The sequence below is a fragment of the Triplophysa dalaica genome, chromosome 6 (assembly GCF_015846415.1).
Source record: "Triplophysa dalaica isolate WHDGS20190420 chromosome 6, ASM1584641v1, whole genome shotgun sequence".
Classification (NCBI taxonomy): Eukaryota; Metazoa; Chordata; class Actinopteri; order Cypriniformes; family Nemacheilidae; genus Triplophysa; species Triplophysa dalaica.
The window spans coordinates 5,204,276-5,223,211 of record NC_079547.1 but is presented as its reverse complement, the minus strand read 5'-3'; the positions used below and the strand labels follow the sequence as shown (position 1 = coordinate 5,223,211).

At 37.7% G+C, this 18,936-nt stretch overlaps 2 protein-coding genes across 7 annotated transcripts; one reads left to right on the top strand and one right to left on the bottom strand.

Moving 5' to 3' along the window:
• Positions 1 to 99: 99 nt before the first annotated feature.
• orc4 (origin recognition complex, subunit 4) lies at positions 100 to 6,099 on the bottom strand. 3 transcript variants are annotated; one of them, XM_056750230.1, is made up of 16 exons: positions 5,938 to 6,099; positions 5,661 to 5,731; positions 5,450 to 5,562; positions 4,876 to 4,932; positions 3,383 to 3,459; positions 3,225 to 3,315; positions 2,548 to 2,623; positions 2,368 to 2,453; positions 2,221 to 2,269; positions 1,996 to 2,147; positions 1,671 to 1,844; positions 1,275 to 1,361; positions 1,080 to 1,188; positions 910 to 1,005; positions 644 to 711; positions 100 to 390 (listed from the first exon to the last, which is right to left on the bottom strand). In XM_056750230.1, the coding sequence occupies exons 4-16, from the start codon at positions 4,927 to 4,929 to the stop codon at positions 208 to 210; spliced, it is 1,302 nt and encodes a 433-aa protein (XP_056606208.1). In that variant the 5' UTR covers positions 4,930 to 4,932; positions 5,450 to 5,562; positions 5,661 to 5,731; positions 5,938 to 6,099; the 3' UTR covers positions 100 to 207. The 3 variants fall into 3 exon arrangements, with proteins under 3 accessions (XP_056606208.1, XP_056606209.1, XP_056606210.1); XM_056750231.1 differs by lacking the exon at positions 5,661 to 5,731; XM_056750232.1 differs by lacking the exons at positions 5,450 to 5,562; positions 5,661 to 5,731; positions 5,938 to 6,099 and adding an exon at positions 5,101 to 5,390.
• Positions 6,100 to 7,654: 1,555 nt separating this feature from the next.
• On the top strand, positions 7,655 to 18,896 carry LOC130425278 (sterile alpha motif domain-containing protein 9-like). Of its 4 annotated transcripts, none has more exons than XM_056751502.1 (4): positions 7,655 to 7,727; positions 8,947 to 9,023; positions 12,793 to 12,876; positions 13,471 to 18,896. In XM_056751502.1, the coding sequence occupies exon 4, from the start codon at positions 13,486 to 13,488 to the stop codon at positions 18,376 to 18,378; it is 4,893 nt and encodes a 1,630-aa protein (XP_056607480.1). In that variant the 5' UTR covers positions 7,655 to 7,727; positions 8,947 to 9,023; positions 12,793 to 12,876; positions 13,471 to 13,485; the 3' UTR covers positions 18,379 to 18,896. The 4 variants fall into 4 exon arrangements, with proteins under 4 accessions (XP_056607480.1, XP_056607482.1, XP_056607479.1 ...); XM_056751501.1 differs by lacking the exon at positions 7,655 to 7,727 and adding an exon at positions 7,744 to 7,869; XM_056751504.1 differs by lacking the exon at positions 12,793 to 12,876.
• Positions 18,897 to 18,936: the final 40 nt, after the last annotated feature.

Genomic DNA, 18,936 nt, shown 5'->3' with positions numbered 1-18,936 from the left:
AAAATGTTAAAAAGTGAAGTATGTTTTTGCAAATAAACTATTTACAGTTTAAATGCTTAATTGACTTTTGTTGTAGAGAAGTGTTGAAACATTTTAAAAGAGTATTTAAATATTTTTTTAATGCAAAAATAACTACACAATTTTGTACACAGAATTTATAAAACGATGACGGTACAAAATAAGTTTAGATTTCTCTCTCAGCAGTGCTTACGCAAAAGCAGACAGAGCCCACTGTTTGACATCTGTGGGGCATTGTGGGTATTTTTGCAGGGCCTCCATCACCTGCCCGTGTTCCAGCATTAATCTCATCAACTGATACTCGCGCTGAACTTTACCGGCGGCGCTGTCGACCGCCCGCACCATCTCCAACTCAACCAGATGCTCAAAAGCCTGAGAACACACACACGGGACAAAGCTTTCATTTAAAACTGCATAACTGACACTAACACACACAACTTTCTTATTAAAGAAACTTGTGAACAAGCGGTTACAATAAATAATAATATCGCTTGTTCACAATATGAAAAATCTACAAGTCAATCAAAGACACATATGCTGGTGGAAAAACAAGGCAAACGAAAGAGGTGTTTACACGTGTGACCACCAGAGGGCAGAAAACAAAAGTTCAGGAATGGTCACTTACCTTCATCACCACAGGCTTCTCAAATTTATGAATGGTGTGAGATTTTCTCTGAATGAACTTTGTAAACTCTGAGGAAGAGAATAACAAGCACATCATTGGACAGACATACCTAAAGCAATATCACACATAAAGTGCTATTATAACCTCAGCGGTGATCTAAGAAAATCCCAAAATGTATTTGTTAATGAAATGGTGAATTAAAAAGAACGATTTGCTGTGGCAATGAAAGACAGTCGTTTTTATAAAAAAAAATGTTGATGTCATACCGTTATGAACCATCTGGAAATTGAAGGGTTCTCCATCATACGTGTCATTGAGATGTTTCATGGCAATAATCAGACACAACTCCAGAACAGACAGACCTAGTAAAGGACAAACAAATTTAGTGTGTTGGTGAGCAGATATCAGGTGAGCAGTATGTTAGATTCACTCTCACCGTGAAGGATATTTGCTTTAGAATCAGCTGAGATCAGTCGACTGGCCTCCAAGAGATCAGACTGCCGCAGAGTCGAATGAGATGGAGAAACACGGATTACAGCCAGAAACTACAACACAAACAAATACACACACATGAACAAACCAAGACTGTTTCATCAACACAACACCACCTCTGACTACAATGAGCAGATACCAGCAGCATGTACAGAGACCGGAAGTCTTTACTGGAGTTAAACTGCCTCCGTAAAATCTCCTCCACCGACTTATCTTCACATAATTTCTATAGAGAAAAAGGAGAAACAAGAAAAGGAGAGTGAGAAAGAACGAACGAAACAATCTGTGACGGATGAATATAAGACTAGAGCAATTGATCTATAAATATTTGCCATTCATAGGGTTTCACATTATATGATCAACAGAAATGCTCTCGTCTGTGTTACTGCTAACATCTATTAACAACATAAAGAAATTGTTTTTAAATAATACAATTTTTTTAATGTTTTAATGCCACCTAGACCTTTAAAACCCACAAAGCTTAAACAATAGAGACGTAGGTGAAGCTGTGGGCTCAAATCTGCCATTTTTGTACCGTGACACTACGATTCCAGTCGTCGCAGAATTTGGGATGTGGGAAATCCTGAGGTAAACTGAGTTGAGAGCCAACTGCCTCTACATACTGCGTAAAGGAGAGTGAGTTTAACAGGTGAATCTGTCTGTGAGAGAATCTCGACTTCACTCGCTTCTCCAGAAGCTCCAACACATCCTGTGTAAGACAAAAAAATGAATTGTAGATAGAGACGGGCAGCACAATGCACTTTGTGCACGCAATGGGCAAAATGTTAAAATATATGATTCATAAAAATATCTGATTAATAAGATTAATAAAGAATGAATTGTCAAGAGAGCAGACGCACCAGTCTGCAGGTGAGCCCCACCACAGCCACGGGAGCCTGCGCAGACTGAGACACGTCCAGCAGATTATACAGCAGTGTCTGGTTCTTATGATGAGCGAACAGATCAAACTCATCCAAGATGAACATCACAGGACGACTGCGGCTCTTATCACCTGACACAACACCAGAGAGAACATCAAGATCTGGAAAAAAATACAGTGACTCTGGCAGCGGTAGATGTCTCACCACTCTTTAGAGCTTCTAGAAGAAACGCCAGATTCTCAGCAAAGCTCCCCTGAAACCCAAAACATTGATGAGGAAAAATTGAATGCCAACATTTGAGACTAACAGATATCTGCTGGATTTGAGGTTTAAATAACTTCAGATACTCACAAAGACTTTATCTCCTACGACGTTCTCCAGATGAAGCTGTCGTGTGATTTCCTTCAAAGCGATTTTATCATCCGTCTGCAGCAGACCTGCAATCACCAAACCATCACTCTTACCATGAGATGTGTCATTTTTCAACCCAAATATTTTATTTCATCCAGTCTGATCTGATGTTCTGCTCACCATTCAGTTCCACTAGAAGAACATTCTTCAGCACTTCCTTCAGATTCATGAGCTCCCTCAGTACACAGCCCAGGAGCTACATACACACATGCACAGGAACAACATTACTCAATCAAAGGCTTAGAACATGGCAGAAAAGAAACAAGCAAGGAAACAAATAAATACGATTATGGAAAACACATGGTTGGGAGAATCAACGCACAAAAGATTTAACAACATTCATATGAACATTTCAAATTCAGCAATAATTTGTTTTAGATATAGAACAGTAAACGAAAATCAATTAGAATGACAGTGTGGCTGTACAAACAATCACAATTAATTGTAATCTTCAACTTGGCATTCAATAATAAAAAAAAGATGTACAATTATTATTGTGCTTCATCCCGTTTTGCAAGGATCCACTCTTTCTACTTGTGTAAAATCCACAACACGCCCCTTTCTTTTACAATGGTGACGCTGTGCTAATGTCTTTTCTGTTGAATACAAATTTACATTTATTTTTTCTACACGGTCTGGTAATCATGTCAAATAATTGTGATATCAATATCGACCCAAATAATCATGATAATGAGTTCTTCATTGAAAGTGTGTCCTCAGTTTTCTTTAAAAGCTTATGAACAAAAGGAGCTCTCACTCAACAGTAAGGGAGGGATATTTTAATGTAAAACCTTTACCATAGTTTTACCAGCTCCACGTGGCCCAACAATGAGAACAGAGTTACTCTCTCCATGAACCGCTGTACGCTTCAAAAGCTCCAGCAAGTGCCTGAAAACACACAAAGGGGTTAGAATTAAGACGCACCACAACACAGGGACATTGTGAATGAACCCACCTGTACTGTGACTCCAGACCCACGGGCTGCTCCGGCAGCCTCTGTTGGCACAGTCTCTCGCGCAGAATTTTTTGAGCCTAAAGAAAAGAAAATTCTGAAAAACCTTCAAGATAAATACAAATTAATATTACAGGAAACAGTTTATACTCCAAGTCGACGTGTGTGTTTAAGTACACGACTACCATTTAAACGTTTAGGGGCACTTACTCCTTTTTCATTTATATTATACCAAAATAATCTATGAACTATGAAACAATTAAAAATCTTATTTACATTTATGCATTTGGCAGACGACTTACATTGCATCATACTATACATTTATACATATGTATCTGCAATCCCCTGGTATCAAACCCACAACCTTGTAATGCTCTTACCACTGAACTACAGGAAAGCTGTATCTTATACACTATCAAAAATCACAAATGTAACTGTCTAGACTAAAAATACAAAATCAAACAAAACGTATTACATTTTGGCATCTTCAGTATAGTCACCATTTTCTAGAATACGTAAAATGCTCTCCCACAAATTTATCAACTAACGTCTTAGGGTTTTACCCTGTACGTTTTTACATTATTTAAGGAGTTCCCATGTATTCTGAAAGCATTCTGCTTCTTCATTACTCTGTTCAAATCATCCATATTTAAAGGGTTAGTTCAAAGAATGAAAATTCTGTAATGAATTAATGCAATTAATGTAATGTAAGAATATAAGACCTTTGTTCAATTTCGGAACACAAAATTCGATCGTTTTGATGAGGTTTCGAGAGCTTCATGTCACCCCATAGACAGTAACACAACATACAATTAAGCAGAAAGTTATTAAAGATGTAATCAATGTGACTCCAGTAGTTGGAACTTCATTTTATGAAGCAACAATAACACTTTTTTGTGCCAAATAAAACAAATATAATGACTTTACTCAACAATTTCAGTCTCCAATGCACATCCACGAGAGCATGTGATGCATTTTAATTTATTTCGGACCGGGGGCCACAAACTTCATGTCATGCAGAGTTTAGAATTAAACACACCCTATACCACGTATAGTAGAAACTTGCAGGCAGGTGTGTTGAGGTAGGTTGGAGCTAAACTCTGCAGGATAGTGGCCCACCAGGACCAAGTTTGGGGATCCCTGATTTAGGTGATTCGTTCTTTTTCAGTTCATTCACTAAACAGTCACAACATACAGTTATAATTTATAATCTGAGGTTGTGAACGAAATGAACACGCACTGGAGTGTTATTTTCTAGTTGAATGATGTCTTCAGTGCTTTGGGTTGCTGTGTATGGAGGAGTCAGAAAGCTCTTGGACCTCATCAAAACTTTGCTCTAAAGATTAACTAAAGTCATACAGTTGTGGAACAATTAATGACAGAATTTTTGTCTTGTAATCCAAGAAAGCTTTAAACAAATTAAAGATCACGATAAACATTTTAATGACTATGTGTGTATTGTAGACCTGTGCCAGAATTGAATAGAATAGACTGACCAGAGAGACACATTGGGCTTCAGTAAGGGCTGTTGATTTACGCTTGCTCGTCATCACCTACACAACATACAAAACACTTATTTTAATAAAAAAATAAAGTATTAGCAATATGATGCATGTCATTAAATTAAACAGATAAACATGATAAGATGCACTTTTCCCTCATGCCAAATGGATAAAATGTAAAGATATGTGTATCTTATAAAGAACAACAAATTAACTCACTTGTAACAATAATAACCTACACAAATATTAAATCAACAAATGTCCGTAAATTAGCCATCATCATGTGTTGTAAACCACCGGGCATTTAAAAATGCTCTTCCTAGCTAACGCACGACGTAACGTTACACCTCTAATAACATTAACACTTTGAAACCTTGCTTTTAAATATAACCATTTATAAACCAACTGTTACTGTTCTTTTAAATAGTCATAAACTTCTACGTTAACCGATTACGTAACGTTTAATTTGAAGGGTCATATCCCAAGCTTTCTTGAGGTCAAGGAAACTGCATGTATGATATAATGCATGTCGGACATATATAATGAATTAAAGCCCATAAGAGCTCACCCGTTTGTCGTGAGATCTGGCGCCACTACTAGATGTTTCCTACTGGAGGACGTGTATTTCCGGACATGTGCAGAACATATTTGTGTGCAGCGTGATGGCGCTGACAGATGGCGCTGTTGAGTCCACAATACACAAATCTTTAAATCGCCGAGACTCACATTAACATTAAATACAAAACAAACAAACAAATGAAAACTCCATATCTACGCACTTGGAAATAAACGGATGGCAAAAGCTGCAATCTGAGGCAGGTGCCTGGGATGGTATGCATAACATTTAATGCTAGAATAGAGAGAAAATGAATTAAATGGATGGATCGCGTCTGTGACAGTTAAGGATGTTCTCACATAACGACCATTTCTGAACGATTGTGTGAAGAAATTGTGACAAAAAAGACAATAATCAAAATAATGAATGTGTTCATGATGAAAACGCATATGAGAAAGTCAATTTATAGTGATTATGAGACACTGAAGAGGCTAACTCACCTCTTATAAAGCAGAAAATTCTCTACGAGATGTTCTAGCAGCGATGTAGCTACTAGTTCTATCGTTTCCAGAAACGTAATAATCTTAAGTAATTTTTGTCTTTGTGCTCCAATTCGTTTGCATGTGATTTAATGTTTTTATCAGCTCTGCAGCCGCACATGCATGTAAAGAGAGATGCTGGCTCCGCCTTCACGCAATGACGCAATTGCATTGTCAATTTACATACTGCCTTGCTATTTTGCATATTGCATTTCAAATTGAAAATAGATACCCATCCATCCATCCATTTTCTACCGCTTATCCGAACTACCTCGGGTCACGGGGAGCCTGCGCCTATCTCAGGAGTCATCGGGCATCAAGGCAGGATGGAGTGCCAACCCATCGCAGGGCACACACACTCACTCATTCACTCACGCACTCACACCCTACGGACAATTTTTCCAGAGATGCCAATCAACGTACCATGCATGTCTTTGGACCAGGGGAGGAAACCGGAGTACCCGGAGGAAACCCCCGAGGCACGGGGAGAACATGCAAACTCCACACACACAAGTCGGAAGCGGGGGAGGTGTGAGGCGAACGTGCTAACCACTAAGCCACCGTGCCCCCCATATAGATACCCATATACTTCCATATTTGAGACGCCATTGATGTTAAATGTAATTACTATATACATCATCGGATGTCCCTTAAGTCTAAAGAAGGACTTGTCACTGTGTTTGAATGATGTTGGAATGGAAAATTCTTCTGAAAAGCTTTTAAATTTGACTTTCGTCAAATTTAAAAAACATGCCTCTCGTGCATGTAGACACACCCTCCAGTGGGGTCTTTAGGGCTTTAAGCTAAAAAATATGAAGAATGGAGGGGAAAATGCATCTTAACAAACTACATCTGATCAGGTCATTTATATATAATCATTTTATATAATGCAATTTTATAAATATTTTTTCTAATTGTCATATTTCATACAATAACCAATTTCTTAAATGGTGAAATAATGGTGAGGCATGGCCTACAATCATCACAAACGGCAAATGACCAATTTTGTCTCTGACACCCCAAAATGTGTCAACATCAAATGGAACATATATAGACAAAATCGAACAACATTACATGATGCAGCCATTGTCTCATTAACTATCTTTCTCAATGAACAGATTTGTCACTTAAAAGACTGAAGAAACATTGTGTTTATTTTGCATTCACCTGACAAACCCTCATGCCACCTTCTTAATGAATTCTTAATGAGAACACAATATGCGTATAAAGCTGAAATAGAGACTGCCCTTTTCCAAAGTTTTATCCAACAGTGTTGCTGTGCTACTTTGGAAAACTTAGTTATTGACACATTATTAAATCTCATATTTTACTTGTTCTGTATAATTTTCATGCTGAGGCTGCTCAAGAATACAAAGAACTCTTGAGCAAAGGTTAGGGTGTGTTTTGAATATTTGTTTTTCGTTATTCAAAGTGGCAGCTTGTAGCACATCAGTAGCCTATCTTGTAAATGATTAGCTGTGGTGTGTGTTCACTAACGTGTTTTTGTTTGTTTATAAAGATTATGAAAACACCCAGGACATACAGTATTTTGTGGCTCAAAAGGGGTCAAAAAACAAAGCAGGAACTGAAACCTAATATTGACTGCATACATGCCTAAGGGAGAACAACAAAAGGTCACGTGATTCATTTGTTAAGGAATTATTTACATTACCTTACAAACACACAAAGAAAATTCTCGGCTGTCATTGTGATAAAGGAACTTGTACCAACCTGTTTGCTGTCAGATGCAAGTAAGCCACATTATTATTTTGCTCAGTGAACTCAGTCAATAGGCACCGTATAGGCTTCCTTATTACATTGTACTTTCACGACTATCACAAAACTAAAAGCTAAAAACAGCACGCAGTACTGCAACAGCCTAAAAGAGTCTCAGTAAGTATTGTAAGCTTTCTGATTGATTATTTTCAACTGTCTCTGATACAGAATTATGAACTTGTGCAAAGGCTGCATTTTCAAAATAGTTTCCTATATACATGTTTCCTATATACATGAAAATCATAAAATATATTTTTAATTCTATTTTCTACTGTATTCATTTTTTAGATACATTGCACATGAAATATGATATAGGTTCTATATTGGTTTATACTGTAGAAGCTTTATAATGTTATATATATACTTTATATATTTATAGAGTGAGTGGTTTGGTGAAACTTATTTTGTAGGCGTTTGGGCAAATGTACTAGTTTGATTCAGCAGGAGCAATGCTAGACACACATAGCAAGTATCCTCCTATTGCTGCTCCGGAGAAGGAAAAAGGTTCAAATTTATGAAATACCACTTATTATTTTACAAGACAGGAGCTAGATGTTATCGTCTAATTTAATATTGCCAACTTGCCACAACAAGTTGGACTTCCTGTCGTGGCTACAATGGGGTCAATATACAAAGCGAGACCTTAAATCTAGATCTGGCTGCATACATGCCTCAGGGTGTATATTAAAATGATCAAGACACCTGATTTATATGTTAGGGTGTTATTTTCAATACTTTACAAACATCCTGAGAAGAAAAGCTCTTGGCTGTCTTCATAATAAATTAACCTGTAAACCTGAAAAACAAGCAAAATTAGCATGTACACGGTAGCACAATTAAACAATCTGTTTAATGTGTGTATAGTAAACATTTATGAAGACAAAAGCAAGGTTTTGCTGCATTCTGCCAAATCTATAATCAGTACAGATTACAGAGAACTGTGTATGAACCAGAAACTACAAACTCATTAAATGTACTCTCCTTTGTAAAACTGAAATCCTTTTACATTTTATTGGTTAATAGTAGCTAAGTAGGTAGACACCTAAAACCCCTTTATACAGTTTGAACCAGTGTGCAGAAAATGTATGCGTTGTGATACGGACCTGTAGTAACAAAATTGTGAATTACTTACTACTTGTTACTCTGTGTGGATTTGATCAAGATTATTCCTGACTTTTCTGGTCTAAATTTTAGAATCTGATGCTTCATAATACAAGATACAGTAAGAGAAGAAAACAAGGCATGTGGATAGATGAAAACAAACAAGAGAGGTAAGAAAAAAAGATTTGAAACCATTGTGTTATTTTTTGCCTGCAGAAATCTGCAGTTGATTTAAATAATCTGTTAAATAAGTAAATCAAAATGAATGGATATGTTCTGTTGGTAGTAACAACGCAGGATCTGATCTGAGTTTGGAATTTGCTTACAGTAGGCGGTCACGCAGCATAAACAAGTGGCCCCTTAGAGCAGTGCTGTCCAAAGTCAGTCCTGGAAGGCCGGTGTCCTGCAAAGCTTAGCTTCAACCCTAATCAAACACTCCTGAACAGCTAATCAAGGTCTCACAAAGCAGACTAGAAACTTCCAAAAAGGTGTGTTAAACCAAGTTGGTGCTAAACTGTGCATGACTTTGGCCCTCCAGGACCAACATTGGTCACCCCTGCCTTAGAGGGATCCTTGAATATGATTTCACTTTTTTAACTCTTTAGTTAGGGTGCAACATTGGTGGCTGAGCATAAACAATGTCTGCAAAGTTACGATGTTCAATGTTCTCAGCAAAGGAAGATATTCTCTTTAAAGGCCCTGTTTTTTCCCTGTTTTCGAAGCTTTGATTGTGTTTTTTGGGTGTTTAACAATGGATGTTTATTTTTCTACTAAACCGTTATATTTCACTTTCGTCCGAATTCTGTTAAAGACAATATCTCGCTTGGCATTTAACTTTGAGCTTTATCCTTTTGCAGGTATTATTTATGCTATAATAGCAATATTACACAGTAACTAAAGTTTGAAAAATCTGATCGCGGGGAATGGCCGCTTTAACAGAAATAGCTTTTTAAGGACTAGAATGAACGGCTCAGGGACTACAACAAGCGTCCTCCAGTGCTAACCACATCACAAACCCCAAAATTTACATAAACCCTGCCCCCAGGATCATGCAACAAAGTTATTGAAACGACATTGGGCTTCTTTAGATAAAATCTATTGACATAAATGCAATATAATATACATAATATGTGTTCAGGGTTGTATAAAGTCGTGTTTTTCTTACCTCAGAATGAGCTATTTCTGTCTACGTACACCTCAGATCCACTTGCATGGAATTCTCAATGTTGTTTCTGTAGCTCTTCGTTCCTCACTAAACTCGCTTGAATAGTTCATTATTTTCGTGAGAGTGAGGTGAAAAACACGGAGTGTCTTCACATGTCCGGAAGTGTCAAAGAAAGTTGTCAATGAGCTCTTCACCGATATTTCTCAAGTTTACATCTTTTAACCTGCGTTAAGGATACGTTGGGGCGTGTCTGCATTTTTATATTAAAATTTGCTTCTTTGCATTGACTTTGTTTATAATTTACTCACACAAACCACTTAATAAACGTTTGGTGTGAACCCCCCATCACCGCTAGATGTTGCTAAAAATTACACAATTTTCCTTTAAAGTCCTGCTTGCACATGTCTCCTAGACCTATGTTTGTTTTATTATCCAACTTGGGTGCAAATTGATAAGACAGAACTGATGGTACTGTTATTACTGTTTAAGTAGTCTGGCTTCCCTTGACAAAGGCCCACCCAAGAGGCCTGACAGATATAGCAACCATTCAAGTTTCGTTTTGTGCCGCGTCATGTTTAGAAACGTGGATATGTCCCCGCATTAACAGACCGGTGTACATCCACGAACGTGTCAAAAGTTGACAGCAACAACAATTAGAAGTTTATGCTATTATCTTCACATACTTTTGTGAAATAATTGTTTAGTTGATCGTAATGAATTCTTATTGCAACTGATGTACACAACAGCTTACTACTTACTGAAGTGTATCCAGAAAAGTGTACATTTTGCATCAGACATTCAGACCGTGCGTAACGTTTGAGGCTGAGACTACTGTTTAAGTAGCCGGTCTAAAGCAAAATCGTATCATTTGAGAGGCCAATCTGTCATATCCCTCACATTAGTAGGCAGGAGTAGGCAAATGCTAGGGGCGCCGCCGATCCCTATAGGGGGGGCCAAAATGAGTGAAGATTTTAATCATTATTATTCATCATAACGCGTTATTAATTATGTATGGAAGCAAATAAGAGACATAATGTTTTGAAATTTAACAGCCTATGAATACTTGAGGGGGGCACGGTGGCTTAGTGGTTAGCACGTTCGCCTCACACCTCCAAGGTTGGGGGTTCGATTCCCGCTTCCGACTTGTGTGTGTGGAGTTTGCATGTTCTCCCCGTGCCTCAGGGGTTTCCTCCGGGTACTCCGGTTTCCTCCCCTGGTCCAAAGACATGCATGGTAGGTTGATTGGCATCTCTGGAAAAATTGTCCGTAGGGTGTGAGTGCGTGAGTGAATGAGTGAGTGTGTGTGCCCTGCGATGGGTTGCACTCCATCCAGGGTGTATCCTGCCTTGATGCCCGATGACTCCTGAGATAGGCGCAGGCTCCCCGTGACCCGAGGTAGTTCGGATAAGCGGTAGAAAATGGATGGATGGATGGATGAATACTTGATTTTGAATTATTTTACTTTGGAAACCATGTATCTGAATTTATTTGTTTCGAATTTACCTCTATGAAATTTAAATATGAAAATTCTTGATTTCCAATTTAAAAACCTGAATTTAATGCTCACAAATTCAGATACAAAAAAAATCAACTTACAGAATTTCAGATAAAATACATTCAGATTGATCAAATTTGATTGCTCTTATTCAGATCTCAAATTTCAAGTTAATACTTTTCAAAGAAAACATATGTCTAATTCGACTGCTCAAATTCAGATCGAAAAATTCAAGTTAAATATTCACATGGTAACATCCGGGCTACCCAGGATAGCCCAGAGCCCGTCTGCAATTGAACCGAATCATTGAACCGAACCATTGAACCGAACCAATGAACCGAACCGACCTCGAAAAATAATAATAATAATAGTTCCAAAAAATAATTAGCAACAACATACTTTTGTTCTGTAGAGTCTGATTGTACATAAACAGCAAACTTACCGGAGCGCCTTCGTTTTGCCTAGAAGTCATCTTCTTTACAGGTTTAATATCCGTGCCTTGGCCTCTTCTTGGATCATGACAGACAGTCAGGTTGTCGTGCTCTGATAGGCCGCCCGATGTCGGTTCATTGGTTCGGTTCAATGATTCGGTTCAATGGTTCGGTTCAATGATTCGGTTCAATTGCAGACGGGCTCTGGGCTCAACTGTTTTTCCTAATCTGGGTAGCCCGGATGTTACGATGTGAATATTTAACTTGAATTTTTCGATCTGAATTTGAGCAGTTGAATTAGACATATGTTTTCTTTGAAAAGTATTAACTTGAAATTTGAGATCTGAATAAGAGCAATCAAATTTGATCAATCTGAATGTATTTTATCTGAAATTCTGTAAATTGATTTTTTTTGTATCTGAATGTGTGAGCATTAAATTCAGGTTTTTAAATTGGAAATCAAGAATTTTCATATTTAAATTTCATAGAGGTAAATTTGAAACAAATAAATTCAGATTCATGGTTTCCAAAGTAAAATAATTCAAAATCAAGTATTCATAGGCTGTTAAATTTCAAAACATTATGTCTCTTATTTGCTTCCATATTATGTCACATAGTGTGATTTTTTGCAGCTAATCTCACTCATAGATTACAATTTACATTATGTTGTTTTCAGACCAGACGCGATGAATCGCGTTCCTTGCTCTTTATTACTCGCGGGAATAGTTAATTATTTCTCGCCCCAGTTGAATTTTTTTCAACACAGAAGACGCGAGTTTGCGTCTGTTTCTTGGCATTGACTTTGTATGTAAGTTAATTTCCTGGAACTAACAACTTAATTCGCACAGGTACTATTGGTGTTTGTGTCTTCGTGATTCCCATTTTGTACTTCTCGCTGGTAGAAGTTCGAACCCAGCTCGGAGCAGGTTCAGGTAGGATCGGTTACAGTCACATGTGCAAACACAAACCAATTATAAAAAACTTTTATACAAAGGTGAGTTAAAATAAAAATAAAAAATCAGATGTTAAAAGGTATGGGAACAAAAAATGAAAAGTGTGTGGCACTATAGCATGTGCCATTTATTTAAGAAAATTCAAAACAGCCTCTGCGTATGAGGTTAACAAAATGTATAAAACCACTTTCTCATTAACCCTTATCTAGATAATTATTCAAAAACAAATATTCGTTATTATTACAAATATTTGAAGTGTATATTAATCACAATCATTTTATACTGAAATTAATATTACGTCTTTATTTAATTATTTGGGATAGGAGGGGCGCAATCTTAAATCTTGCCTAGGGCACCAATAGAGGCTGGGCCGGCCCTGTTAGTAGAGAAAATCGTGATCTCTAAGAAAGACTAATGTTTGCACAGGCAAACTTTCACACACTATAGCAGGCCTGTTACAATTTTGAGTTCTGATCAATCTGCATGTTAAATTGACATGATGCATCGTTAGAAGTAAACAAAGATGTGTCACTTAATAAAAAAAATGATTTAGTTATTTTTTGTTTGTTTCAGAAAGCTTTTTCAGCTATGAGTCAAAAGACAGAACTTCCTCATCAAGTGGAGGAGTGGACAAGAGAGCATGTTCATTACTGGTTAACCAAAGTTATTAATGTGGATAAAAAGCATGCAGATAAATTGTATGAGGAAGAAGTATCTGGCGAAGAACTAGCTTGTTACCAGCCCAAACATCTGCAAGAAGTTGGTATTAAGCATGGCCCTGCTGTTAAAATTATTACCAGATTTAATGAGCTTAAAACAGTTAATGATAATGAATCAGATTCTGAGTCTTCAGAACACTGCCAAACACAGAAAACAAAAGCCATGCAAGACACAACAGTGGAAGTCAAAGGAAATGTTTTAACAGATCAAACACCCACATCTAAGATAAAATTGCATAAAAAGAGAAAATCTAAACGTCAAAGAAAAACTTCTATGAATAGCCCACTGAAAATGGAAGAAGCTTTAATGGATAATACTACTCCAAGGAGAAATCCTTTAGAAGAAACCCAACCAAAAGATCTCCTACAAATGGCCTCTTCCCAAAAGAATCTTGCAGGATCTTCTAGTAGACAATCCTCCAAGACTGAACAAAAAGAGTCAGTTAACCCCAAAACACTGATCACTGTTGACAAGCATGAAGCATGTCAAAATAAAAAGATTATAACGGATCCACTACCCTTGAGACACTCATGTAGTCTCTTTCCATTTGACCAGAACTCTGCTTCTCATCGATACATTCAAAACTACACTTTACCACCAGAGACAGGACCAGGCAATCTGATCGATCCAGTTCATGAGTACAAGTTTATGGGCAGAACTGATGATATTCATGTGATGAAGAAGAAGTTTAATAAAGAGACATTTCGTTTTGCAGCTGGATGTATGAACGCTCGGACCAATGGAACCATTCACTTTGGTATTGCAGATTCCAAGGATACTGAATATGTTCATGGCGAGATCATTGGGGTCAGTGTTGAAAACAGGGACATCATCATTGACCACTTTAATCAGGGGATGAAATCCTACTTTGAAGGTCACACAGATGAAGCAAACGCGTGCATCAGACAGCCACGCTTTGTAGAAGTACTTGGGCCTGACGGCAAGTTATCTGGTAAATATGTTATAGAAGTGGATGTTGTTCCATCCCACAGTGTAGTTCAGGGTAAGCTGTTTTACATTCAGACACTGGAAGAGGAAAATCAGTGGAAAAAGAGCAAAGGGAACTCACTCTTTATCAGAGAGGGAGCTGCAACCCGAGATATCTGTAAAATTGGTAATCCAAAAGAGTTACAATCTGAAATGGCTCAGAAGAATAAACAAATGAATGCTCTGGACAACAGGAGAAAGCAGGCAGAAAAGAGACCTGAAAGTAAAAGAACATCAAACCAGGGAGAAAAGCTGAAGAATCTGTTAGCTTTTGGAGGAAACCGTCTTGGTCATTATGACTACTACATCATTGTAACAAACAAAAGCCATCATGAACAACTCCAGCATCTTCAGTTCATGACAACATTGAAACTGTTTTGCGTACTGGACTTTGATCCAAACTCTGCAGTTAGCGGGACCTGCCACAACTACACAAAAGTGCGAATTGCAAATCTTCACAAACCAAGGCAGCTCCTTGGGGATCCAGGAACTGTCGCTAAAGATCTCAATTTATACAAACAAACAAGTTGGGTATTTTGCAATGGCAGAGAAGACCTCAACAATGAATCTGACATGCCACTCCGACCAAGTGACTGGTTAACAAACAAAGCAGGAGAAGTACAAGATGTGATCTCATTCCTCTGCAACTCCGACACTCTTCCAAGAGGACGATTCTTAGTCATATTCCTCCTCCTGTCAACTGTTGAGGCCATGAATGATCCAATCTTTGACACATTCATGTCATTTTATAAAAACATTGGGGGGGCTGAGGGCATTTTGAGTATTTGCACTTCGGAAACTTCCTTTCAGAAATGGAGAGATTTCATTCAAGCCAGATGTGAACATGACATAACTCAGCGGAGTATATATGATCTAGAGCTCAGTGAAATCAATGGAACAATACTGAAACTAGGACAGAATAAGTCAACTGCTGAGAGACTTCTTCCATCTGCTGAAGGAAGTTCAGTGGTTCTCCAACAAAGAGATGAGGACCTTACGCCTTCTCTCGATGTCCTTTGTGAAAATGAGTGTGAGAATGAGTTTGATGAGGATAGTGAAGAATTTCAAGAGTTCAAACTCAAAACAGAAGCTGAATTCTATAGAGGGGACAAGGTGAAATGGTGGAATTTCTATTTCTCTGAGAAAAGTACAGGAAGCCAATTCATTAAACGGGACAAATATGACACACTTAAACGTATGATCGAATCAAAAGCAAAAGATCCAACAAGCACATGTGTTATGCTAAATCTTTTTCATCAACCTGGTTGTGGAGGCACTACCTTAGCTATGCATGTCATGTGGAGTTTAAGAAAGGATTTCCGTTGTGCCGTACTAAAAGATAACACTGCTTCCAAACTTAATGTAGCACAAGAAGTTGTCTACCTGGTACGTTGTGGAAAAACTGAGACCTCACGGATAACGCCGGCACTTTTGTTAGTTGATGACTCCGAGGAGACAGAAAACACAGAGGAGCTGCAGCACTGCACAAGAAAAATTCTTGAGGAAATATGTCCGAGTGCACTTGTTGTCATTTTGAATTGTCTACGTTCAAATAACCCAAAGGTTAGATGGTCAAACAGTGTCATTGAGAGTCAGTTCATGACAGCAACATTGTCAAAAGATGAACAGGATGCCTTTGAGACGAAACTGAAGGAACTTCAAGAAACACATGAGAAACCAGAAAATTTCTACAGTTTCATGATCATGAAATCAAACTTCAGCCAAGAGTATGTTACAAATGTTGCTCGTAACATCTTGAAAGATCTAAACATTGGAAGAAAACAAGCACAACTTCTCTCAATCTTGGCATTACTGAATTCCTATGTGGCTGATTCAGCAATTTCTGTGTCATTATGTGAAGACTTTCTGGGCATTAAAATGATGTTACGATGGAAGAAAACTGTTATGGAAGAAATGCAGCCTCAGTCATGCTTGCTTATTGAAGTTGAAGCCGAATGTGGCATGCACAAAGCAATCCGTTTTGTTCATCAACGTATTGCAAAAGAGTGTGTCAACGAGTTAGAGAAGACACACAACAGCCCAAGATCTGATATAGTTAGCAATTTATTGCATTGTGACTTGTTTTTCAAAAGTGGCATAGGAAAGGACCAACTCTTACAATCAGTGAAGAACATGTTGATCACTCGGCAACGCAAGACAGAAGGTGATGAGAAAGACACTCTGTTTTCACCTTTAATTGAGGACATTAACAAGAATGATGGGCTGAAAAAAATCCAAGACATCTTTACAGAAGCATCTAAACGATTTGACAAGGACTTCGCAATCCCACAAGCTTTAGCAAGACATTTCTATCTGAAAGAAAAAAACTTTGCTCAAGCAAAGGACTGGGCAAACAAAGCTAAAACCATCAAAGAGAGTTCATATACGCTTGACACTGTTGGTCAGGTCTCTAGAAGTGAACTGAGACATAAAATTGACAACATAAAGCAAAGCAAACACATTACAACTGATGATTTGAAAGATTATCTTGATCTAGCAAAGGATGCGATAAATGCTTTCCAAAGAGCTCAAGTTTTGGCAATGACAGATGATGTTCCAGAGGAGACACGAAAATCACGCACCTACAATATATCTGGATACATGAGCGAGATTGACATTGCTATGACCGTCTTTGGGTTTGTAAAGGGACTGCCATTGTTTGATGAGAGGGACAGCATGAAAGATTACTACATTCAGCAGTTTTTCAAGGGTAAAATATCTATAATAAGCATTCCCATAATCCAGAGTGATGCCAACAACAAAATGTTGAATGTTCTTAAGGACAATGAAACATTCCTTGTTTCTTTGAGGACTCAAGTAGACAAAGCATTTGAGTTCCTTGAAATATTCTTTACTTACACAAGAGAAAAAGGAATAGTTGACAAAGAAAAGCAGTCTAAAAACAGAACAAAGCTTTCAGAGCACTTTAAAAACTACATCCACCTATTTTGCCCATCATCAGAGGAAAAGATGAGTGAGAAAAAACACAAACCCAAACTTAGCCTGAACATGGAAATTGAGGAATGTCGAATGTTCCTGGAAGAAACCAGAGCGAACAATTTCCCCAGAATTCTTCAATTTCTGGAGTTTAGAAAGAACATGATTGAGCAAATTGTTGAAAAACATTCCTTCATATACAAGAATTGCATCACCAAATCACTGAATGACAAAACAAATCATTTGCTTGCACACATAATTCTTAAGCTGAATAAACCAAACTCCCAATTTGCAAAACCCCCAAAGGAACTTATTGGTCTTTTGAAAGAAATCCTTCAAGAAGCTGGCACACAACATCAATATCCAGAACCATACTACCTTGCTCTACTGCTGCTTTGGCCCGGAAAAGACCCCCCTGACACCAGAATAACTACATATGCAGGAATGATTAAAAAATCCTCCAAAAAGCAACTCTCACACATTTTCAGAGTCAGAAACCCCATTGCCCACCTCTATCTGGGAAAGGCAGATGGATTAGAAAGACTGCTTCCAAAATCAGCCCTCGACAGCGACTTCAGTAAGGTAAAAGGCCGCAATGTTCTATGGCACAATGCAGACATTTTCAAAGAACAAGGGATTAAAGACAAGCTCCTCAGAGTACACGGCACAATTGAGGAAGGTGAGCTTTATGCAGAGTACGGCAAGCTGAAGATTCCTGTCCGTCCCACCTACCTAGGTGGAGTAAGAAGTGGTCACAGTACAGAAAGAGTTACTTTCTACGTAGGCTTTGCTATTGATGGAGCACTTGCCTACGACATTCAATATGCAGACAGGTAGATAAATACATAAACCCATCAAGGCATGATGTCTATAATCCAAACAATACCGTTATTATCTGTTGTTACTACACACTAATGTTTTAGAATGATGCAAGTAACCTCTCAAGAACCTGGATAACCTGACCTGCTTTTCACAAATAAACAAAAATTTCACAATTATGCTCATTTTCAGGATACAATGTATAACTTAGGCACATTAAATGCTAACAAAAAACAAGCGTATACAAATGTTTTCATAATTCTTGGTTGTTTTGGTTAAGTGTGAAAAATTGTCTACATGAGTAATGCTAAGGATATTTGTGTCTATGATTTTTGTGTGTTAATGACATGTATATTTTGAAATTCTAGTCTGCATTATATTATATCTGTCCCTGTCATGGATAATACGGCTGTATACATGCATGGTCATTGTTTAAGTCTTCTGAAGCCATGATTTTCTAAAGTCTAAATAGTTCTCAAGTTTGATTTTTGTTTAGTAACATGATAAATGGAAAGTAAAATGTTACATTACAAGTTTATGATTTACGTGTCAAATTCTTTGTGCACAACCTTTATG

What these genes read in the sequence shown, in the direction of transcription:
- LOC130425278 (XM_056751504.1), top strand. Translation starts at nt 13,486, where the DNA reads ATGAGTCAAAAGACAGAACTTCCTCATCAAGTGGAGGAGTGGACAAGA.
- orc4 (XM_056750230.1), bottom strand. Translation starts at nt 4,929, where the DNA reads ATGACGAGCAAGCGTAAATCAACAGCCCTTACTGAAGCCCAATGTGTC. An exon ending in GGTCTCTGTACATGCTGCTG is followed by an intron (nt 1,189 to 1,274) that starts GTATCTGCTCAT and finishes TTTGTGTTGTAG; the next exon opens with TTTCTGGCTGTAATCCGTGT. An exon ending in AGAAGCCTGTGGTGATGAAG is followed by an intron (nt 391 to 643) that starts GTAAGTGACCAT and finishes GTGTGTTCTCAG; the next exon opens with GCTTTTGAGCATCTGGTTGA.